Source organism: Papio anubis, chromosome 2, assembly GCF_008728515.1.
Source record: "Papio anubis isolate 15944 chromosome 2, Panubis1.0, whole genome shotgun sequence".
In the NCBI taxonomy this organism is placed as follows: Eukaryota; Metazoa; Chordata; class Mammalia; order Primates; family Cercopithecidae; genus Papio; species Papio anubis.
In genome coordinates this window covers 160,028,391-160,054,005 of record NC_044977.1, presented here as the reverse complement: position 1 = coordinate 160,054,005, position 25,615 = coordinate 160,028,391, and the positions used below count along the sequence as shown (strand labels likewise).

Genomic DNA, 25,615 nt, shown 5'->3' with positions numbered 1-25,615 from the left:
TCATGGTCAATTCATTTTTGACAAAGGTCAAAATGAATTGGGGAATGCATTGGGGAAAGACAGTCTGTTCTATAAATGGTGCTGGAAAACTTGAATACCCATATGTAATGAGGTTAGACCCCTCTCTCTCACCATATGCAAAAATCAATTCAAAATGGATTAAAGACGTAATGAAAAAAAAAAGTATGAAACTACTAGAAGAAAATATAGGGGAAATGCTTCACAATACTGGGCTGGGCAAGTATTTTTAAATGAGACCTCAAAGCACAGGCAGCAAAAGAAAAGACACATTACATCAAACTCAAAAGTTTTTTGCACAGCAAAAGAAACAAAGCAAAGAGACAACCTACGGAATGGGAGAAAACATTTGCAAACTACATCTGACAAGAGATATCTAAAATACATACTAAAAGAACTGCAAAAACAAAACAAAACAAAACAAAAAAACAACTAAAATAACTGCAAAGGAACTCAACTAAAAAAACCCAAATAACCCAATTAAAAAATGAGCAAAATATCTTAATACATTTCTCAAAAGGAGACAAAGAAATGGCCAACAGGTATATGAAAATGTTCAAAACCACTAATTATCAGGGAAATGCAAATCAAAATCACAATGAGATACCATCTTATTCCAGTTAGAATGGCTACTGTCAAAAAGACAAAAGAAAACGAAGCATTGGTGAGAATGTGGACAAGAGAACACATACACTGTTAGTGGGGATATAAATTAGTATAGTGCCTATGGAAAACAGTACGGAAGCATCCCTCAAAACATTAAAAATACGAAGACCATATGATCGAGCAATCCCACTATGGGGTAGATATCCAAAGGACATGAAATCAGTATGTTGAAGAGATATCTTATATTTATTGAGCACTACTCACAAGAGCCAAGATACAGAATCAATCTAAGTGTCCAACAACAGACAAATGGATAAAGAAAATGTGGCACATATACACAATGGAACATGATTCTGTCATAAAAAATAAAATCCTGCCATTGGCAACAATGTTAATGAAACTGGAGGACATTATATTAAGTGAAATATACCAGACACAGAAAGATAAATAATGTTGATCTCACTCACATGTGGACTCTAAAAAATGTTGCTATCATAGAAATAGAGAGTGTAACAGTGATTACCCAGAGACTGGGGAGAGGATGAGGATGGGAATGAGGAGGATGGGGAAAGGTTGGTTAATAGGTACCAAGCTACAATTAGATAGAAGGATTAAGTTCTGGTGTTCTATGGTACACTAGGGTATCTATGGTTAACAGTAAATTATTATATATTACAAAATAGCTAGGAAGGTTTTTAAATGTTCTCACCACAAAAAATGATAAATGCATGAAGTAACAGGTACCGTAACTACCCTAATTTGATCATTACACAATATACGCACATATTAAAACATCAACTTGTACCCCATAAATACAACTGCAATGTGTCAATTAAAAATAAAATTTGTCTTTGAATATATCAGTACAAAGGACACAATGAAAAGACTAGAAAAAAACTGTAAGACTGTACTAGACTTTAAATTTTTTTTTTTTTTTTTTAAAGAGACAGGGTCTTACTCTGCCAACCAGGCTGGAGTGCAGTGGTACAGTGATAACTCACTGCAGTCTTAAACTTCTGGGCTCAAGCAATCCTCCTGTCTCAGCCTTGTGAGTGGCTAGGACTACAGACTACAGGTGCATGCCAGCACACTCAACTAATTTTTAATTTTTTTGGTAGATAGAGGGGTCTTGCTTTGTTGCTTAGGCTGGTCTCAAACTTCTAGTCTTGAGTGATCCTCCCAGCTGGGCCTCCCAAAGTATTGGGATTACAGGTGTGAGCCACCATGCCAGGCATGTGACATATTTTTATATACTCTTAAAATGAAGATTTTTTTCACCTTTCACTAGATAAAACATCAACATATTTTTAACAGAGTATTCCCTAACTCCACCAATGTTAGCTATTATTATATAGTGTACTGTTCAGGTCATTTACAAAGAGGACAAAGAGAAAAAGATTATAAAAACAAACTTATTTCCACAAGGACTTTGCTATGAACAAGCAATTATCAGAGAGCACTGGATTGAAGAAAGCCTACACGAATAATACAGTTTGTTTTCGATACATCAAAAATGCACTCTAAAAATAAGGATAAGGCTGGGTGCGGTGGTACACGCCTGTAATCCCAGCACTTTGGGAAGCTGAGGTGAGAGGGCTGCTTGAGGTCAGGGGAGGCCAGCCTGGCTAACATAGTGAGACCTCAAACTTAAAAACAAAAATGATACATTATATGTACAACTTAACAGGTGAATACTATCAAATCATAGGTCAAAAGTTACTTTTATAAGTTAAAAGTAGCTTACACCACATTCTTCACATTAAGCCCATGAACAGTGTGTATATAATTTTTTTATGTGAAAACTCAAAATAATGTGTATATCTGATCAAAGAGCTAAAACATAACACATATTAAATAAAAACCCACTATTTAGTTATGTAAACTGATTAACATCTAAGAAGAGAATAATCAAATACTTAACTGAAATTATGCTTCAGAAATTTAACAAATGTTTCCATTTAACATTGAATTTTAGAATATAATTGAAAAGTACAGTGCTTGGCAATTTAAAAGTGAAAAGGAAATACCTAAAGAGTAATCTGAACGTACCATATCATTTGGCAAACAACACTTCAAAGAAAAAAGGAGAGAGAGGCTGGCAACACTAATCTAAATGAACATGTTACATTGGCCATTCTTGGTAGAAAGTTTACTGGTACTTTTGTGTTCTTAAACTGATGATCTCTTACTTAAAAAGAGAGTGTGAAGGCATGCACCAATAGAACACATGCCAGGTGAACTACAGAAGATAATTTAGCTCATTTTAAGAGTAAATAATTATAAGATAAAAGTGGTATCCTGAAAGTGCTAATTATCTGTTGGCTAATTACAGATTGCTTTTCAATCCAGCTCTAGAATACATCATGTGGTTATACTGTGTACAATGAGAACCTCTTCAGTAACTTTTAAACAAAAGAATAGAACACAAATAACAGGACAAATTATTGGCTGAATTCAGATTAGGGAGAACAGAGTGTACCTGTTGATCCATGGGAGGTACAGGTATTTATACTACTCTCAGTTGTCACTCAACTTGAGAACAAAAATAAAACAAAAGCAAGAAATGAATTAATCTATCCTTAGCATAGCCAGACACATTTCAAATATAAGGTTTTCATAGGTCATACAAAATAAAATCTTCATTTTACTAAAAATAATATACAATATACTTTATGTTTTATATCCCTTACCCCTTTTCTGCTGTAGTTTTTAATTAATGATAGCAGAAAAAAATCAAATAAAGGAAAGCTTAAAGTGGAAAGAACATAGAGATCCCAATTTTAGTGAGATATATTTGAAAATTAAAAAGACACAAAAGATGTATTTTATTTAGAGTATCTACACTAAAATACAGAAATTCAGATGTATCATTTAATCCAGGAAACATTATTGTCCTTGCTTCTCAGTCCATTTCCCCTTAGTACACTTTCAGTGCACGAAGGGTAGAAACTGTGTATTATTTAGCCCTAGTGCCCTGTCTAGAGACGTCAGAGTAAAATTTGTTACTGGCTATAGCTGTGTCCTGGGAAGACAGGGGATTAAGTCTCCTTTCTTATGTCCTATAGTTTCCGATTATTGTATAATGGGCATGCCTTTTAGTTTGAAAAGATGGTTTGAAGAAAAGAGGAGAAGCTTAAAGGTATGGCTAATAATCCTGCAGAAGGGAATGCACAATTTAATGCTTCCCACTGAATTCTATAAATCTCTAGAGATTCTTACTATGAAAATTGCATTCCCTTGCTATACTGTGACAAATGCCCAAACGTCTACCAGCAGACACACAGGTTTTAATATAAATCTGTCATGTATTTCTTTACTTTGTGGGAAACTGCCTTTCCTTGCATGATTCTAGATATACTTGTCCACGGGGATAAAATGAAATGTCCATAAGGTAAACAGTGACCATATACCTGCTTTTAAACCCATTCATTCTGTGCCCTCTGAGAACTTCCTCTAAAATTCCCATCCCCTAAGTCTCTCCCTTGAGAAGTCACTGGATTCTCCTACCTTCTTTTCCCTTCATATCCTTCCTCCTCTTCAATGGAACACAAACTGCTTCTCCTTCTCTCATCTACCATTCACTCTCTGCAATCCATCTTTCTCTCCAATTACTCTTTGGAATTCACTCTGAGGTTAATCCCCAAATCCCAAATCCAAGTCTTTTACTAAAACAGCTTTTTATTTTGGAAGTTTTAAGGAATATTCAGGAGCAGAGAGATTAACTCAATAAATCCCTATGTATCCATCACCCAGTGTCAAACAATTATTGACTCAAGGCCTATTTTTTTTCATCTGTTTCTCTCTCCTGACAACTCCAATAGATTATTGTGAGGCAAACTCCAGATACCCTATCATTTCATTCACAAATATTTCAGTACAGATCTCTAAAAGATAAGAATACTTTTAAAGAACAAAACCACAATACCATTATCATGACCTAAAAAATTTAGTAATTTCTTAACATTAGTGTTTAGATTTCCATAGGCTCTTTTAAAATAGAATCTCTCCACAGGGTTTTCCTCTACCCCTTAACATCCCATCCCTTTCCATTGTCATCATTTCCTCCCTATTTTCCTGCTTCCATAATATTCTTTGAGAAATTTCTTTCCTCTTGCTGCCTCTGATTCTCTTCTCACTAAGGTTTAAAAAGAGGGATTGGCAAAATGGCCTGTGCTGGCTGTATGTTTTTATAAATAAAGTTTTATTGGGATAGAGTCATGCACACTAATTTACATATTGCCTATCTCTAATTTAGAGCTGCAATGGCAGAATAAGTTAGTTCTCTCACATGCAAGAGAGAACATAATGTCTGCAAACCTAAGATACTTACTTCCCATTCTTTGAGAAAAAGTTTGTTGACCCCTGAAGCTATTAGTAATAAGCTGGAGCTCCACAACCTTGCACTCTGGCAAGAATTCTGCTACGATCCCATTCTACAGATGTACCAACCATATCCAACTGGAAGTACCTCAGCCATTCACTTACAGTGTTTCCAAAACAAACCAAACATCCCTCTTTCTTCAAGTTATCCTTCACAGCCACTAGAGCAAAATTCCCAAGGTGGTAATCTAATCAAATAAATTTGTACTCTGCTTTAAGAAACAAAAACAAGCAAACAAACTTAGATGGTTCCCCAGTAATATTTTTAGGTTAGAATATATAAGGCTTTTTATAACTGGATCCAACCTGACTTCCAAACACTGAAAAATCTTAGTCATAGCAGATTACTCCGTAAGTCCCTAAATAAGCCACTCTTCCATGCCTTTGTTCATTTTGTTCCCTCTGCCTCAAATACCCTTTGTACTACGTTGTCCATCTTTCCACTATTGCCATGAAAAAACCACCAAGTATTTATTATCAAGTTGCATCACCTGTAAAACATTCAGGTTTTTTTTTTTTTTTTTGAGACAGACTCTCACTCTGTTTACCAGGCTGGATGGAGTACAGTGGTGTGATCTTGGCTCACTGCAACCCCCGCCTCCCAGGTTCAAGCAATTCTCATGCCTCAGCCTCCCAAGCAGCACCTGCTACCATGGCCAATTTTTTGTCTTTTTAGTAGAGATGAAGTTTCGCTATGTTGGTCAGGCTGGTCTCAAACTCCTGGCCTCGAGTGATCTGTCCACTCTGGCTTCCCAAAGTGCTGGGATTACAGGTGTAAGCCACTATGCCCAGCCCAAAATATCTGATTTTTATTTTTTAAAAATCAAAATCCATACTCTAAGCAGAGGTTTTTCAATTAGAACCATTTCCAAATTAAGTTTTCTTTTTTTCTTCAGGGAAATGTTTAGAGTCCTGCAATTTATCCAGCCACTGATGAAGCTGGTTAGAGCTGGCAGGAACTCCAAATTATTCTTGCATACACTGTCCCCCCTGCCTGGCCATGAGCACAGTCAGGCAAGGTCTACTAGTATGCCCTCCAAATTAACTTTCTCTCTTTATGCTGTAAGATGTTTAAGAGACTTGTACATATATCACTCAAAACACCAGTAACTGTGTACCAAATGGAAAAAGGACACTTGACTTCTTTAAGAATACACCAAAATCAGGCTACATTTTTAAAATTCAATAAATAGAAGTGGGGGTGGGAAGGTGAAGAAATTACTGGTTTAAAAATCAGCTTCTCTGTTATGGTAAAATGGAGATTCACAGGAAAATGGAGATTCACCTGCGTTTCTAGCTAAAATCAAGACTGAGCTGAAATGAACCACTAAAACAGATCAGAATTAAGACGAAATCTTTTAACTGTGATACAGTATTACTGAATATAAAAGCAAAATGTCTAAATCAACATCAAAAGAAATTCTGGTAGGCTATAATACTTTATTATGCTTTAGATTCAAACTGTCCAAATGTTCTTAGTTTTAAAACAAAAAATTCCAATAAACAAAAAAGAACAATTTTTGCCAAAATATATTACACGTATATAAAAGGCTTATTAGCTAGTTGACAATCTCCCTCAGAATTAGCTTTTAACTCATGATGAACTAATATGGCACAAACATTTTAATCTTTTACTATAGCTTCTCCTCATTTCAGCAAACTTCCCCAGATGTTTCCTACTTACTTCCATTTCCACATAGCATCTTTACTGAAGATCCCTGTAAAGTGTGGGAGTCAATTTCTACCCAATTCAGTGTTGCTGTCTAAACCTACTTGATTAGTGATGAACAGCTGCTGAGCCCACAAGTCAGTTCCAGTTGCTTTGTGTTCCATTCACATATAGTTAGAAAGTGGCATGGAATATCGGTATAGCTGTAACTCTTGAGGACAAATTTGTGACAGCATGACCTGAAATGCAGGTATATGATTTCTGTCTAAAAACCATAAACCTCCCATCAATATCTGGGAACATTTTTATCAACAAGAGTGCGAGGAGTGCACTGCTTATGGCTTTTCTGACATCAAATCTAGCTCATTTAATAGTACAAACAGCCAAATGTGCAGTGATTCCTTCAATTTCCCAACTGCACTAAATAAACCCAGAACACCACATTTGCTGTCCTGGGCATATTTGTTCTTCTCATAAAACAAAACACAAATAAACAATTCTACAATATCATGAAAGGACATATATTTTCTGAAGGTCTTCAGCCATATAATGTTCTTCAACAGATTAGAAAGCCATATTGTCATGAGCTATGAATCTACTGTCGTGTATTATTTCTTCATTAGTGCAGATAAGGGTGAGTTATGCCATTTCGAAAACTGAGGAATTATTTTTTGGAAATAGATTTTTAGAATTGAAAGAAACCTTAGAAACCATTTAGTCTCAGACCCTCAGGTTAAAGATAACCAAATCCCCACAAGTTAAGCCACTTGCCCAAAATCAAATTGCTGGTAAATGGAAGCATCCAGCCACGCTTTCAACCCAGGTCATAGTGCCTCTCAAGAAATAGATTAGAAGAAAAATATTAAAATATTCCAGCAAATCAGAGAGGCATGAAGCCATTTCAAGGGCATCCTCATTACTCTGTAAATTCCAGATACAACAGATAGTATGTGATCTTAAAATTATCTAGAGTGTTTTGTAAAGCTACTACTTCGTTACATAAAATATAAAGTAAGGCAAAACTTAATGTATTAGAAAACACGAGAATTGAATTCCTAATAATGTCATGTTTTCTATTCATTTCGAAAGATATTTTCTATTCAGGAAAACACAGATCTGTCTTTTTAAAATTGAAACAAATTACAAAGCAGCAACATTAATAATAGTGATAGTAGCTAATACTTCTGAGCATTTACTTATTATGTGCCAGGCTTTGATCTAAGAGCTTTCTATGCACTGTCATTCAATCTTTGTAATATGGCTATGAAGTACATTTACAATTATTCTTATGTGAAAAATGAAGCAGCAAAGAGATTAAGAAAGTTATCTAGGTCACAGAGCTACTGAAAGGCCCATGCTTTTAGCCACCACCCTAGATTGTCTCTTATTAGGCCTTAATTTGGCTGAGCTTGAGTAAAAACGTGCTGCTTTGTAAATAGGGAGGCAATTATAGATGACCACTAATAAAATTTTTAACCCAACAAAACAGCTAAATAAAACCCCAAGACACCACTCTCCAACCACACATTCATTCTGACTGATTTAAGGGGGATTAATTTTTACAAAGATTATTTCTCTCTATAGTTTAATCACTCATCTTGAAAACTGTTTCACTAATACATTAAAAACACACTGCTTTGAATAACTTGTACATAAAGTTATTTGTTAAAAATGAAATAAAATTGAAAATACACAGGACAGCACAGCAATTGTATCCTGAAGGCAGCACATACCTTGCTTTCTCCTTCCAGAGTTTACAACCAACATCTATCAGTTAGAACAATGAGCTTGTGGGCAGAGTTTCTGACAGTGTGTAGACACTCCACTCAACAGTGTACTGGGCTAGGTATAGAGCCCACAAAGTCCTTACTCTTTTAAGAACCCATGTTGACAGTTTAAACACTTTTAAGACTTTGATAGGCAACATACTTCTTTACACGTTTTGGTATCTGAATGAAAGAATCCAAACTAACTGAATCTCAGTAAATGTGCCAAGGTGCTCCAATACCTAATCTCCTCCACCCCACTCCCCTTAATTTTTATTACTGGCCAGGTGCGATGGCTCACACCTGTAATCCCAGCACTTTGGGAGGCTGAGGCAAGCGGATCACGAGGTCAGGAGATCGAGACCATCCTGGCTAAAACGGTGAAACTCCGTCTCTACTAAAAATACAAAAAATTAGCCAGGCATGGTGGCGGGCGCCTGTAGTCCCAGCTCCTCGGGAGGCTGAGGCAGGAAAATGGCATGAACCCGGGAGGCGGAGCTTGCAGTGAGCTGAGATCACGCCACTGCACTCCAGCCTGGGCAACAGAGCAAGACTCCGTCTCAAGAAAAAAAAAAACAAAAAACCAAAATTTATTACTAATGATAACATTATCAAGTAGTTATTTTTCTGTTTTGAGAGCAGAAGGTAATGAGAATTTAAAAGGGCAATGACAACTTTAAAGTAGTAAGATTATTCCTGAAAATATGAGTTGTTTTAATCAGCCCAGACTTGTAGACAAGATTTTTAAATTATCCTTTCAGAAAGAAAAAGGTATTTTAAGTACCTGAAGTCATCTGACTTCAAATTTTAAGTAAATAAATAAATTACAGATAACCAGAAGAAAAATTACTTCAGGTATGCACTGTCATGAATTCAAAGATCAACACGACACCTAGCAGGAAGTGTCTCTCCATGCTATTATGACTGCATCACTACCATCTCTGTCCTTCAAGTCATTTCAGGCAGATACTAACACTGCTCCCTAAACACAGCAGAATGTATCTTTAGTTTTCTTTTTATTTGTTCTTTGTTTCATTCTTCTCTCATTCTCCTTTTTTTTTTTTTTAACAAGTTATAATAAGCACCACTAGAATTCAACAGAAAAAAAATGGGCTAAACATCCTATGCTGAGGGTAGAATTAACAGTCATACCTCAGCTTACTCACTATCTATACATTATCTATAGTTCCCTCTTCAAAACTGAGACTGAAAGAATGGGAAAATGTTAGACTCTAAACCATCATCTATTAAAAGTTACAATGGAATATAATTGCTACCATAGAACAAGAACATAAACTTTAAAAATGTACCCAGGGTAGGGGCAGGGAGAAAAGACATCATGATACATGCTCTTTTAAAGATTTTATTTGGAATGAATTACATAAACTGCCATATTTCAAAGACTGGGCTTCATTATCTATTGATAGTATAATAAAACTATGTAAAAATGTTCTGCTAGGGAGTTTTATTTATTAGATGTAAAAATCTTCCTCATACAATCTAAATAAATTTGTCTTCTACCATCCTTTTGATGAAGAACTACTTCTGGTGTTGGTGGGATTGTAAACTAGTTCAACCATTATGGAAAACAGTATGGCGATTCCTCAAGGATCTAGAACTAGAAGTACCATATGACCCAGCCATCCCATTACTGGGTATATACCCAAAGGATTATAAATCATGCTGCTATAAAGACACATGCACACGTGTTTATTGCGGCACTATTCACAATAGCAAAGACTTGGAATCAACCCAAATGTCCATCAGTGACAGACTGGATTAAGAAAATGTGGCACATATACACCATGGAATACTATGCAGCCATAAAAAAGGATGAATTTGTGTCCCTTGTAGGGACATGGATGCAGCTGGAAACCATCATTCTCAGCAAACTATCGCAAGAACAGAAAACCAAACACCGCATGTTCTCACTCACAGGTGGGAACTGAACAATGAGATCACGTGGACTCGGGAAGGGGAACATCATACACTGGCGCCTATCATGGGAAAGGGGAGGGGAGAGGGATTGCATTAGGAGTTATACCTGATGTAAATGACGAGTTGATGGGTGCAGCACGCCAACATGGCACAAGTATACATATGTAACAAACCTACATGTTATGTACATGTACCCTAGAACTTAAAGTATAATAAAAAAAAAAAAGTAAAAATTAAAACGAATTCTGGTAAATTATATATTCACCTCACACCCTAACATGACACTGGTAAATTTACCTATTTATCTAGAGAATTATAACCAACATTAGTATAGGTAAACACAATGTATCTTTCAAGTAAGCAAGTTTCCTAATGCAATTTTATTTTAAAAGGAACATTTAAAAATTGTAAGTATATCTTCAAGAAGCTTTACTGTTGGTTACTGGCCACTTTTTAGAAAACTGTCTGCAGACAATTTCATTCCTGAGGTAGACAGATTCTACTAACACTATTTTCTTGAAATGTAGTGTTTGTTCCTTTAAAAAATTTTCTTCGTTATTTCTAAAGTACATTTAACTCAGCAATTAAAGTTGAAGGTATAAGGTAAAAAACATTGAAATCTAGTACTAAAAATATAAGTGAAGATTAATAATTAAAATATAATTAATTATTACAACGAGAAACATAAAAAAATTAGGGATTGAGATTTTTCTCTTTTCTAATGAAAAGATAATGAAGCTAATTACTAAACAGACTAGTTTTCAGTTTTATGCTAACTAAAATGTAACAGGCCCACTTTCATTGGCAATGTTATTTTAATTACATTAAACTAGCTTGCTTTTAAACAGATGTTTATATGTTATAATTCAAGCAGAATTAAGGAAAGAAAGGCAATCTGAATTCTGTGCTAGGTAGAAGAGTGAGGAGGAAAAGTGGGTTAACTGATGAGCTTCTATTTTCCAGTCCAGCGGTTCTCAATGTGTCTTCCTGGACCAGCAGCATCTATACCACCTGGAAACTTGGTAGAAATGCAAATTCTCAGGTATTAACCCCAGACCGACAGAATCAGAAGCTCCGTGGGTAGGGTCCATCAATCTGTGCTCAACTAAACCTCCAGGAGATTATAAAGCCCACTCAAGCATCAGAACCATTGCTCCAGCCTATAAATCCATGTCCTTTCATCACTCCCTTAACCATGACACTGCACGTATTTTCCCCTCGTGTTCACACTTGTAACAGGATTAATATCCAGAAGATAGTGCCAAAAAGTTCCAAAATGCATTAAGGAAAGAAGATAGAGGAGTTTAAAAAGGAAAAAAAAAGTTAAGCAAATGCATGCACATGCATGCGTACAGGTACACACATATAACACAGGGAAGTCAGTGGCAGAGAGAAGAGAGAAGAGGCAACGGCAACTAGGGCTGTATGCAGCTGGGAATACAATGCTGCACTCAAAGGAAATTCAAAACAGTTTCAGATGAGAAGGACAACGAATCCTATAAATTTACAAGCATTTAAAATTAAAAGCACCTTACAGCAATAATAACATGTCAGCTACAAGAGCTATAGTTACTGGTAACATTTAGCAAAAGGTCAAATAAAGTCCAATTCATTCTCATGTAAGTAATAAATACCTCATGAAGGTATGCACACACACAAGCAAGGAAAACCCTGCCCCACTGTTAATACAGTAAAAGTTAAACTTTTTGTACTGTAGCCCATATAACAGTGGTGATCTTCTCAAATGGAGGTCCTCACTTCTCCAGAGCTGACTGTCACTACTCTAAATTCCAGGGCTGGTTATTCCCCCAACTCTTACAAGCTGTTTAATCCTGAAGCTGGTGCATGGCTATACACAATCTTGTTTTCTATGAAAATGATCTTATGAAAAACAAAAAAAAGTTTTCCTCTTTTACTTTATGCTTACAAGAAGGCAGCTAAAGTTTTAAAAATCACTTTAAAGAAGCCAAGGAAACCAAACAGAAGCATATGAGATGAAAGCATTTACTGAAGATAGGCATTTGAAAAGCCAGGCTCTAATCCAAGTTAGTCACAAGTCCAGCCACAAGGCAAATGTTAACAAAGGCCTCTGACTTTGCATGGTTTCTAAGAATATTCCATATATTGTATGAAATACATAATGGAATTCACACAACATTAACTGTGTATAAATTAACAAAATTACTATGTGGCATTTTATATGCAATAATTCAAAAATTAACAAGCAAAATAATCTGATTTACAACACATATTTCTCCAAGTAACCAAATCAAAGCTTTTAAAGCTCCAATATTTTGAGTTCTTGCCAAAGGAAAGCAAACAGAGTTACCAAGGAACCAGCGATTTCAGGGGTTCTTGTAACTAGGAACAAGTTCATGATAATCAGGAAGCAGGAAAAAAAATGAGGACAGGTTTACAATCTCTCTAAAAAGAAGGCTCACCTTACCACCAATCCATCCCACATTTCATTTCTAAATAGCGAAATGAAGGTTATTAAAGCAGCCAGCAGCTTCTGCAATGGCCTATATTTGAAACTAGGAAGACTGCATCTTAATTGTGTGAAGGAAAGTGATATTAGCTCTTGCCCAGTTGCTTTCGATAAAAGGTGCTCTGGTTCAGTCTCTGTGATTACAAACCTATCTCAGAGCACCTGTAAACAATGGCATATTTTTCAGAGGGTTTCTAGTCAGAATAATCCCTGCAGAATTATCATACAACAAAAAGGAGAAAACTGGGGCATCAAAAGAAATGAAATAATCATTTATGTTGAAGAAACAAACATCTGATCTTTGACAAACCTGACAAAAACAAGAAATGGGGAAAGGATTCCCTATTTAATAAATGGTGCTGGGAAAACTGGCTAGCCATATGTAGAAAGCTGAAACTGGATCCCTTCCTTACACCTTATACAAAAATTAATTCAAGATGGATTAAAGACTTAAATGTTAGACCTAAAACCATAAAAACTCTAGAAGAAAACCTAGGCGATACCATTCAGGACATAGGCATGGGCAAGGACTTCATGACTAAAACACCAAAAGCAATGGCAACAAAAGCCAAAACAGACAAATGGAATCTAATTAAACTAAAGAGCTTCGGCATGGCAAAAGAAACTACCACCAGAGTGAACAGGCAACCTACAGAATGGAAAAAAATTTTTGCAATCTACCCATCTGACAAAGGGATAATATCCAGAATCTACAAAGAACTCAAACAAATTTACAAAAGAAAAACAACCCCATCAAAAAGTGGGCAAAGGATATGAACAGACACTTCTCAAAAGAAGACATTTATGCAGCCAACAGACACATGAAAAAATGCTCATCATCACTGGTCATCAGAGAAATGCAAATCAAAACCACAATGAGATACCATCTCACACCAGTTAGAATGGCGATCATTAAAAAGTCAGGAAACAACAGATGCTGGAGAGGATGTGGAGAAATAGGAACACTTTTACACTATTGGTAGGAGTGTAAACTAGTTCAACCATTGTAGAAGACAGTGTGGTGACTCCTCAAGGATCTAGAACTAGAAATACCATTTGACCCAGCAATCCCATTACTGGATATATATCCAAAGGATTATAAATCATGCTACTATAAAGACACATGCACACATACGTTTATTGCGGCACTATTCACAATAGCAAAGATGTGCAACCAACCCAAATTTCCATCAATGACAGACTGCATTAAGAAAATGTGTTACATATACACCATGGAATACTATGCAGCAGCCATAAAAAAGGATGAGTTCATGTCCTTTGCAGGGACATGGAAGCTGGAAACCATCATTCTCAGCAAACTATCACAAGGACAAAAAACCAAACACTGCATGTTCTCACTCATAGGTGGGAACTGAACAATGAGAACACTTGGACACAGGGCGGGGAACGTCACACACCACACCCTGTTAGGGGTGGGGGGCTGGGGGAGGGATAGCATTAGAAGAAATATCTAATGTAAATGATGAGTTGGTGGGTGCAGCAAACCAACATGGAACATGTATACCTATGTATCAAACCTGCATGTTGTGCACATGTACCCTAGAACTTAAAAGTATAATAAAAAAACAAATAAATAAAAAGCTATAACCTGATATGAACAGTTTACATACAATTAATTTGGCACAATTTAAAAACCAGTATCGTAGGTAGCATTAAAGATTTGAATTCAGAATGAGAAATATATTTATCCTTTATTCACTGACTTGAAAGACTGTACTTCTTTCACTTACTCTGTTCTCTTTTAATAGATGAAAACAAAAGGAAAAGAGAACTCGCTATGAGGACCTACGTTTTGGCTGTGACATCCACATACTGTCCTGGACGAAAGTGAGCAGCATAAAGAGGAGTGCCTTTATGAAAAGAAAATGAAAAATCAATATGAAATTTGACAGCACAGAAACAACTTTATGCAATATAAACTATATCCAGGAAGGCTTCGAGCTATCTGATTTCAAAATGGTAAGAGATTCTCTTCTGCAATTAGAAACATCCAAACAATGAAATTATTCAACAAACGTGTCTTTTGACTGACTTCACAGAGACCAAAAGTGGTGCTGTTTGAAATGAGAGATCCCAATGACAACACAGTGTTCTTGCTGTCAAACACATAAATGTGATGATTCTTGGTTGTTTTAGTGAATAGTATATTAAATTAAGATATATTTCTTGTTTTCACATTGGGAAAACAAAAACAAGAATAACTAAAAATTGTTGGGGCTTCATTAAATATCTTGTACCCACTGGACAAACAGGAAACAATTACTTGAACCCAAGTCCCTCATATCGTGGGTATGTATGACATCTATATAAAGCCTCTACATATCAGATTTTAGGTGAACTCCTCATTGTACCAATAAAATACAGTTCTCCAGTTCATGCTTAGATATTTAGAATAGCAAAAAATTGCCTTTATAGATACTCTTAATTTTATATAGAAATGTTTACAAAACCAGTTGTATGTAAATAAAGTCTTACTTTAAATGTACTTCAGAAATGTTATTTAAAAAGTTTTTAAATTTTGTGATGAATCAAAGCCCTTCATAATATTGTTTACATAAACCTGAAACTAACATTTATGAGAACTATTTGGCAATTAATTAGCAAACATTTACAGGGCACTTACAAATACGTGCAGCTAGAAATTCAAGAATGTAAGACACTGCCCCTGACAGCAAGACATTTATTATCTTGGTGAAGAATAAACATTAACATCATCAAGTAAGATACACTTTTTTAAATGGCAGAAACCACTGTAGTAGAGAATGTGACTGAAAGTTGATTATAGTTATAGTTTATTTAATACAAGCAGCAAAGTGCTGTACGATTTCGGGGGGGACCTCCTTTAAGTTACAACCCAACCTGGATTTATATAGGCAGAGAAAAACGTTGAATGAAGAAAATAGAGATTTAATCATTCCACACTGTCTACATACTATCAAAACATCACACTGCACCCCATAAATGTATATAATTATGATGTCAATCAAAATAGTATTAATTTTTTAAAAAGAAATTAAAAGTGACCTTTATGAGGTTGAACTGCTGATTTTTGACCATTTGGATCCCAAAAAACAATTTTATATGATTTGAGCTACAGCAAAAGTTAATGTGGGCTTAATTTTATCTTTATTAGAGTTTAAGAAAGTCAGATGCGTTAATACCAAAGAGAATATTAAAAAGTGCTTCAGAACTGTCTATACAAGTATTTTAGAACTATCCCTTTATATTTAAAGTAGTTCCATTATAAACCATTCTAATACACAATGACCCAAGTACTTCTACTAATTTTTATATTTAATTCCATTTACCTTGCCTTAAAATTGCAAAATTTTAACTTCAAAGAATACTTTTAATTCTACCTTATATCAAGGCTGACCCTGTCACACCAATAAAAGCCTACTGCATCTGTATTTTACTTAAAGCAGTTTAGTTCAGACATTAAATACCAAATCTTAAAATGGCATTCTACTGTCTTCTTGTCAGAACTCAAGTTCAGAGATCAGGGAGCTTTTCTGAAGTTCAGACATCAAAATGTTGTATTTTGCGAACCATATGAGCCAATATAATCATATGCCAAATCTTTACTCTGACATTTCATGGATTAGGCAAAATATCTTGGAATTTTTAAGTAAGAATCTTTACATTGAGGTGCTATGGTCAGTCCCTTCCATTGTTGTATTTTCTCCAGTTCTTCTATCGAAGCAAGAGCCTGGCTATTTTTCATGAATGCCAGTCTATGACCAATGATCTTTGAATTTTAAAAGTTACTGTATTTCTTTGAGGTGGCTTTTTCAAATGTTAAACTCTCTCTATATTAAAAACAAAAGTGTTCCTCCCTCTCACGCAAAGCAAAGAGTTCTCTACAGGTTTTTCCACTTTAAAAAAAAAAAAAAAGGCTTGTTTGTTCCTAGCGATTAAATCAGATACAGTTTTGTATTTAAAAGTAAGTGAGACTTTGCATTTTAGATGTAGCTTTATTGAAAGGGCTGACATTAAACAAATTGCATATTTGGATATTTTTACCTCCCTCCTCTCCCCGACCTCAAATTACCTGGTTTAATTGCAGCATTATCTGTTATATTAAAGATTTTAACTGTCTGTTTTGGCGGCAATCCAAGTTCTCGGTAAAATTCCAATACAGGTGTAGCTTTCTAGACGAAAAACAGCACATATAAGTAATACATTGAATACTCAAAGTGGAACTGAATGCATAGAGATCTAAACCAAGTTATTAGCACCCCAGAAAATAAATCAAAGCATACCTTATTCCTTAATGAACAAAGGGCACCCAATTCCCCTTATTTAAGGGAGGTGAGATTTATAGCTATATTTTATCACATCTCTGTGAATAATCTTACTACTTAAGATTACAACCATGTACATAGTGTTCACATATAGTACACTGGGAAAGACCTCTGTTCTGCAGGAAAATAAAGAGTTGTGCTCATTTTTAAATTCTGACCAGAGACTGTCCGAATTAAGAACCCAAACCCCGAAAAATCAACTCTGCCTATTCTGCACTTATTCTGAACTTGAAGAAAACACAGTATGTTACATTTAAATGTTTTGACCACAAACTTCAGAATCTTAAATGTGGCCAGGTTATATCTACAGATACCTAAACATCTCTGGTTAAATCATTTTCACACTCTATAAGGAAACTAAGTCACATCCTTTTCTAAAATCCTCACCACTGTTTCCTCTTCCTCCCTTTGAGCTGATCAAATAAAAGAATCAAGAGAACTTCTCCATGCTCTTACCAAATCAAATTGTCTATACCAGTACTTGTATATTAACAGTAGTATCCTCCCACTCCACTCTAGGTTACCCATGAGATGCACATGGAGAGCTTCTAGAAAATGCCAATGGCAAGGGCCCTCTGCTTAGAGATTGTAACTTCACTGTCTAGTGCGGGGTCTAGGCATTGCTAATTTTCAAGCACCTCACATGATTTCTATGTCAAATTGGGGCTGGAAATCATGCTGATAGATAAGCTGTCCATATTTTTATTAAAAGCAACAATTCCCAACCCTTCGTACCTATTCAATGGTTCCCTCCTGAAACTGTCCCCACTCTCTTATAAGAAATCTTCATTTTTCTCCCCGTTCTACTGGAACTTCCTATCACTATATATAACATGTCACAATAATTCACATATTAAAACAAACTTTTTCTTGACCACATATTCTTTAGCTAATTTTTCTGTTCCCCCTTACAGCAAAGCTCCTGGAAAGACTTGCCAAGTCTACTTTCTCTCCTCCCATTCTGTGAACCCAGTTTAATCAGGCACTTTCAGCCCCTAGAACTCAATGGAAAGTGCTTGTCATTCACCAAGGATCTCCATACAGTCAACCACACTGGTTGATACTCATTTTACTGAATCTACCAGCAATGCTTAACACAGGTGACCACTCTCTCCACAAAAGACTTTCTCTTGGCTTCCAGTTACTACTCCCTCGATTCTCATATATGTGAATGACTGCACATTTCTAACTTCAATTCCAAATTCTACTCTGAACTATAAATTCCTATGTCCAACTGCCAAGCCATTATCTCCACTTCAATGTCATATAGAAACTCAAGCTTAACGTGTCTAAAATTGAACTCCCTTAACCAAGCCTGCCCTTCCCTGGCCTTTGTCCAAATCTCAATAAAAAAGGTAACTCCCACAATGCTGCTGTTTAGGCCAAAAATCTTATAGTCACCCTTGATTCTTTTCTTCTTCACATTTCACGTCCCATTCATCAGCAATTCCTCCAGACTACTTAAAAATACAGCCCACAGCAACCACTTACCACCCCATCCCAACGTCAACCTCATCCACTATCTTCTGCCTGGATTATTTCAATAGCCTCCTAACTGGTCTCCAACCTTCCACACTCCTGACTCTCTAGTCTGTTTTCAATTCACAGGCTGGCATTATCATTTTAAAACTCAAGTCATATCATATATCTACAGTGGCTTCTACTTCTTGTAGAATCCAGTCCTAAATCCTTACCATGGTTTAAAAGGTTCTACACAATCTGACCTCATCTTTTACTCTCCTCCTGACTCAGCCTGCTTCAGAAAAAAATGCACTCTCTTATTGGCCCAAGAACACATTACACACTGGCCTCAAGACCTTTGCACATCCTATTGCCTCTGTCTACAATGCTTTTCTGCCATATTTTTGCATGACTGGCTCCCTTACTTATTCAGGTATCGATAAGAATATCAACTTACCTTGTCTAATTACTCAATCTGAAATAGCACCATTTTTTGTCACTTATCAACCCCTCAGCCTACTTTTATTTTATTGAAGTATATTATTTTCATTAATACCAGTTATTTAAGCATACCAGGAAGCTTTCGAGAAAAATCCTTTACATTTTTAGTATTATCCTTCAAAGCATTTATCTCCATGTGTCATGATACACATTTTTTACTGTTTCTATGTCTTCTATGATAGCAGTACCTAACCTTTTCCGTACCAGGGACTGGTTTCACGGAAGACCATTTTTCCACAGACCAGTGGAGGCAGCAGGAGGGACGGTTTCAGAATGAAAACTGTTCCACCTCAGATTATCAGGCATTAGAGTCTCATAAGGAGCATGCAACCTAAATCACTCACATGCACAGCTCACAAGAGGTTTCGTGCTCCGTAAGAATCTAATGCTGCCACTGATCTGACTGACAGGAGGTAGAGCACAGGTGGTAACTAATGCTCACTCTCCTGCCGTTTACCTCCTGCTGTGCAGTCCAGTTCCTAACAGGCCACAGAGCAGTCCACAGTCCGGGGGTTGGGGATCCCTGTTCTATATAAGGGCCTCCCCATTTCACCCCCAAACCTACCCAAATGTAAGCTTCCTGAAAGCAGAGACTTGCTTTAGTTGCTGCTATATCCCCAGCTCCTGGTAGATCCTGCTGTCTGCTCTCCACTCCTGCCTTCTGTCCTGCTATTGTAAACATCACTACAACCAGTGTCATTAAAAACAAAACCTATGGGCATCTTATTTTCTTATAATTCCTGGGTCTTCCTCCCAACCTTAATTCTTAAGACTCGATATAGATTGCTATAGGACTTGACAAAAAAGTTATGCCACTTTTTATTTCTTGATGTGAAGAGGGCCTCTTTCATCACAATATATAACATAGTACATCTATTTTCCTGCTGTTCCCTCTCCCTCAACTTTCTAACCATAATGAAGACCCTGCAGGTCCCCAATGGCTATTGTACTCTATGTATGCTTACCTGTATCTGTCTGCACCACTCTCTTCAGCTGTGATCTCCTCCCTACCCTGCATCTCTAAAGCTTCAAAGCTGAGGAAGAGGGAACAGCAGGTAGACATATACGTGTTGGTTTTATTCTGGTGAAGACGCACCCTTCACACTGGGAAATACAAGTACATGTCTCCAGTACTAAATTCAGTTATATTTCCTATCCAGATCCCTCTCTGAGCAGCCTTACCAGAGCACATTGCTCCTTTGTCTATACCAACACTAGACACTGGAATATATTTCAATTATTGTCCATATCACCACACACTTATCTACTCATGTGTTGGTCAGCATGCTGACCTGTGAGCACCGGGATGGTAAACGCTGTTTTTTATTCATCTGTGTCTCTAACTTTACAGCTAAGCACAGTGGCAGGTTAGACAATAAAGAAGTGGGCTAAATGAACAATGAAAAGAAACAGAAGACAAAGGACAGGCATCCATCTGGGTATAAAGTTTGTCTAACTCCTCCCATTTTTCTACTCTTCTGCTGCATCAGTTCTTGGAACACAACGTTACTGTGTTTGTGGCCTCAATCTTCAAGTCTAGTTACTGTAAAAGTACAGGCCTGAAAGATACATCATGACTTGCTCTGAGGATGAACAAATCGGCAAGAAACTACTATAAAACCAAACCAATAGTAACTTATAATTTAAAAAACAAGAATAGCAGCAACTGAAAAACCCTAATCAACTCAAGATGACACTGATAATAACAAAGTATCCTTCCCTGAAATTCCCATGAAGTGCCTGCATAGTCAGACTTGTTTGTAGAATATGTGAATACTCAGCAAACTTTAGTTACCTGTTCAGTTTAAAATGTAAACCGTTAGTACCCCTTTATAACTTACTCAGTTGCCTATAGCTGACATGAAATTGGGTGGCACTGGCTTGTAAGCACAGAAGTTTAATTTTTGGATCAGTCTACAACTTACCAGGAATCTCCCTGGGGCTCTCCAGTAGAGCCATACAACAAATGTTGAGAAGCTCTACTTTGATGTCCACTGAAGAGTGTTTTATACCTCATAGAGTTCTCTCAAGAAGCTATCCTTTCCTCCACAAGAGTGATACCACAAATTCATTCCAATCATTCTCTATTATTTTATTTCCTACATGCTGAAATTAACACTAACACCCAACACCACTATTATCAAGTACCCTGCTTTTCATCTTCAATCATACTCACTTCTGCAACAACTACAAACACAAAATTTTCATTTAACAGTATGGCTCCCTGAAATTATTTTCCTGATGTATAAAATTCAGATTTATTAAATTTTAGAATCAAGTTTATTTTTGACATTCACATATTCCACATGATTTTAAAAGTGTATTATTTTGTTAATGTCAGTTTTTTAAGCATACCTGGAAGTTTCTGAGGAAAATCATTTACTATTTTAGTAATACAAAACAGACAATATAAACATCTCAAACTAAGTAACTTTTTAGACTAAACCATAAATAGAACCAAGGTAAAACATACTTCTTATCATCCAATTTCACTAATAAACACTTTTTTATTTTAAAATCAAAAATCAAAATATTATAAAATTAGGTCTCAGTCAGGAGGAAAATTAAATGCTCAAGTAGACTTAAAACCAGAAGCAGTGTGAAAGACTTTTTTTTTTTTTCAAACTTCTAAATAAGTAAATGATTTCAAAAGGCAATTTAAAAGACTGACAGTATTGTCACACTTGGATAATCCCATCTATGAGGTTGCATTCTTTTCCCCCACTTCAAAGTTCTCTGCAATTATCCTTCCCACAATGAAAATACCTCTCCTCCTAAGACGAATTGATTTAATCAATGTTGAAGGCCATTTAACTTCCTCATTCAAAAACACTATGTACCACATCAGTTTTTATTTATAATAAGGTACAAAATAAAAAGGCAACGTAGTCTAATTTCTTGGAGGCATAAATTCTTTACAGATGAAAAGAAAACAGTTCTAACATTATTATAAATAAAAGTGATTTAATTAATTTCCAAATGTTTAGATGTATGAAATTCTATATTCATAGGTCTTCGTTTTTAAAAAAATCCTCTATAATCAATCTATTTGCAATTTTTCTTGAGAGCTACAATATGAAGTCTGTATACCTTTAGTTTCAAAAATCTTTGTTTTCAAACAAAAATGCTGTATTTACAAATAATTCTAAAACTTCATTTTCACATTTCATTTTGAAGAAAGGTCAGTTTATAGACAAAGCTTTTTTCTTGATATTGTAATAAATGTCATCTGGACTTAGAAATTTTGTATCTTGAAGAAATTTTGTATCTTGAAGAAAGAAGTGCCTTTGCAGTACTTTCTATGCTAGAGAAGTGAAGTTTTCAAAGTTTATGTAAATTAAGTGGGTCAAAATCCAGAACATTAGAACATAACATCCAAATCACCCTGCTGTGCTATGTAACCACTGAAGAGAATAAAGCTATCGGAATAAACTAAAGAGAAAAAAATGTGTGAACAGCCTTGACTATGAAATGCAGTACCTATCATTTCTGTAATATTTTTAATTATTAGTACTGTTACAGTTAATACTATTAGTATTACTTTCATAAAATTTTGATTATAACACATCTTCATCACTAAGTAAAATAGAATAAACTGAGCTCTCATGTACTTTTTTTCTCCAAACTTTTTTTTTCTTGAGAAATAAAATATTCTGAGAACCAATGTGAGACTTTCAGAACTGGAAGAGAATTTAGAGACCATCAAGTACTATTCCTTGTTTTTATGGGTAAGAAAACAGATGTTCAAAAGGTGAGTAAGGGGAACCTAAAGGTAGAAATCAGGATTAGAACTCAACTCTTCTGATCCCACATCACTTACTCTCTCGCCACCTCATATTTCAGGGGAAGCAATCTTCACAGACCTGCTGGGGCAGAAGGGATTACCCTAACATGCTTGATTTACAAATATCAAGGCCATGAAGTCATCAATTTACAAAACTCGTAATGAAAATGAAGATGATGATGCTAGTCATTACAAAAACCCAGAAGTACAATCAAGTAGAAAACAGTGGCATCTATCAAACCAAAGATGTACTCATATGAAGGCTGGTACATATTAATACATTTTTAAAAAGTCAAACACTTGATTTTTTTAAAAAGTTCCCATAAATACCTCATTGTACGCTATAATTACTATGGAGTTATTTGAAGCCCGAATCTGTTAGTCAATAAATTGTTAAGAATAGCAGGAGAGATATTATTACAAAGTTGTAAAGAAAAATAAATGGTCTATGCTACCATAATACTCAAAAATAGCTAATTTCTCTAACACGAAACAAAATAAACCATGTCACAGATTTCAATGATATCCACCACCACTTATTGACTAATCAGTATTTCTCACCATTTATAGAACTATGATTTTGTGAACATCTCAAACATCTCTTTCCTCCAAAGCTTCCCTTTTCCTTGTTCCTATCCCAGAGTATGTCATCAGCACTGACCTAGCTGTGTCCTCCCACCCAGTCCTTTCCAATTCCTGCCCCTTCCAATCTCAATGCAACTGTCTTGCTTCTAAAGGCTCTTATCAACTCTCCCCTGATCTCTTAAAACAATCTCCTAAAGTCTTTCCTCGTGCTAGATTTTTAAAATCTTAGATAACTAATTTAACAATTTGAACAAGTTACCTAAAGAATTCAGAAAGCACCTCAAAGTCCATAGGATGAAGTCTAAACCTCATACTACCTTGATAGCTGCAGCTTCACCACCCTCCCCACACTGGCCTGGCCTGCACACTAAAATGCAGCCACATTACCCTTCTCTTCCCAAGAACACATGCTCTTCCATGTTGTCTCTGCTTCTGCAGAGGCCATTCTTTCTGGAATGCCTCTAACACCTATTTTCCTTTCTATTCTCCTCCTTGTGAAACCTCCTGGGATTTTCCCTGGCAGAATTGGCTGTCTCTGGTTCTGTGCTCCTTGGATTTATAATATTGTACTGAGATGGCTGGTTTATTTGTGTAACTTTCTCACTAGCTTATGCGCTCCCAGGGGGTAGATATCAAGACACACTTAAATAAGGCTCTGGAGTCTGCCACTCTACCTCTTACCAGTGGGTGACTTTGAATGAGTTAGTTAACTGCGTTAGCCTCAGAGGCTGAAAAGTTTACATAAAGTAACAAATGAAAAAGGCGTAATGCTTATGCATGTGGCATGTAATAAATGTTCAATAAAAGTTAACTATGATAAGAAAATAGAGTAGTTAGTAGGCACACAATAAACAACTGATAGTTTTGAGAGTCAGAGATTATAGGTTGTATCCTAACTTCTGCCTTGTTCATTTCATAAACAATTTACAATGGAAAAAAAGTTTGTCTTAGAGATAAGTAATATGTTCTAGTAAACCTAAACATGTTTAGTGAAAGCTATCACCATTTTGAGAAAGGTTTTCTGGTTTTAGTTATTCAATACAGATACTCACTAGGCAGTTTTCCAAACTACAAACTCAGTAGTCTACTTAAAAAAAAAAATGTTTTATTAAAAAAATGTGATTTGGGTTCTTATATAGCTTTCTCCTAAACACTGAAAGCTCCTTCTAGAATACACAAAATTAATTTCCACGTGCTCCTGGTGTCAAGTGTTAAGACAACTTTCCATAAGAAGAAAGTGAAATGAAACATAAAACAATAACAAAATAACGAAATCTACTGAGTGTCTGTTATATTCCAGGCACATTTGAAAAACCTAATTTAATCCATGTGATAAACCTATTAGGTAAGTAGTATTTTTATTCCCATTGTATAGATACACAAACACTACAGCTTACAGAGGTAAAAGTACTTGTTCCAGATACAGGGGGAGGTATTAGAACAAACTCAAGAGTCTCCAAGACTCCTGGGCAAAATGGTTGTACCAGACTGCCTCCCCCAAATACACAACTTTCCTCACAAACAAATGCAAGTTTGTGGCTGTGGAACAATCTCAAAACATAAACTCATCCAGATTTGAAACTGATGAAAAATGCAGTATTCTAGCTATGAAAATACATCCTTACACGAAAACGTGATACAGTTTTTCCTCCTACAGACAGGGCTGCCGTTTTTCCATTATGGTTTTCCTTTGAAGTATACTTTAGGACATGGCAGTCTTGTACCTAAATAAACAAACATAAAAAAACTAAGCATGTGCCAATACATATTTTAACATTGCAAACCAGCCACATTGAGACCTTAGGACAAACAGGAATTCCCTACAGTTACTTACCTCATCTTTCCTCTAACACCAACCACAATCTTAAAAACATAAAATTTTTTTAAAAAAATGATTAAATACACACTTTGGTAGGCCGAGGCAGGCGGATTACGAGGTCAGGAGATCGAGACCATCCTGGCTAACACGGTGAAACCCCATCTCTACTAAAAATACAAAAAATTAGCCAGGCGTGGTGGGGGGCGCCTGTAGTCCCAGCAACTTGGGAGGCTAAAGCAGGAGAATGGCGAGAAGCTGGGAGGCGGAGCTTGCAG

At 35.9% G+C, this 25,615-nt stretch overlaps 1 protein-coding gene and 1 non-coding gene across 3 annotated transcripts in view; both read right to left on the bottom strand.

Annotated features, from left to right (window-relative positions):
• The window catches only part of MRPL3 (mitochondrial ribosomal protein L3), a 43,863-nt gene that overhangs the window by 13,502 nt on the left and 4,746 nt on the right, over positions 1–25,615 (bottom strand). For both annotated transcript variants that reach the window (XM_009201716.3, XM_009201715.3), the window contains exons 4-6: positions 25,147–25,245; positions 16,938–17,037; positions 14,676–14,736 (exon numbers count right to left, since the gene is read on the bottom strand). In XM_009201716.3, the coding sequence (XP_009199980.3) occupies positions 14,676–14,736; positions 16,938–17,037; positions 25,147–25,245 (260 nt within the window). The remainder of the gene's footprint in view (positions 1–14,675; positions 14,737–16,937; positions 17,038–25,146; positions 25,246–25,615) is intronic.
• On the bottom strand, positions 5,903–6,039 carry LOC116274014. Its single transcript, XR_004182497.1, has one exon. It is a non-coding gene; the product is annotated as a small nucleolar RNA SNORA58 (small nucleolar RNA).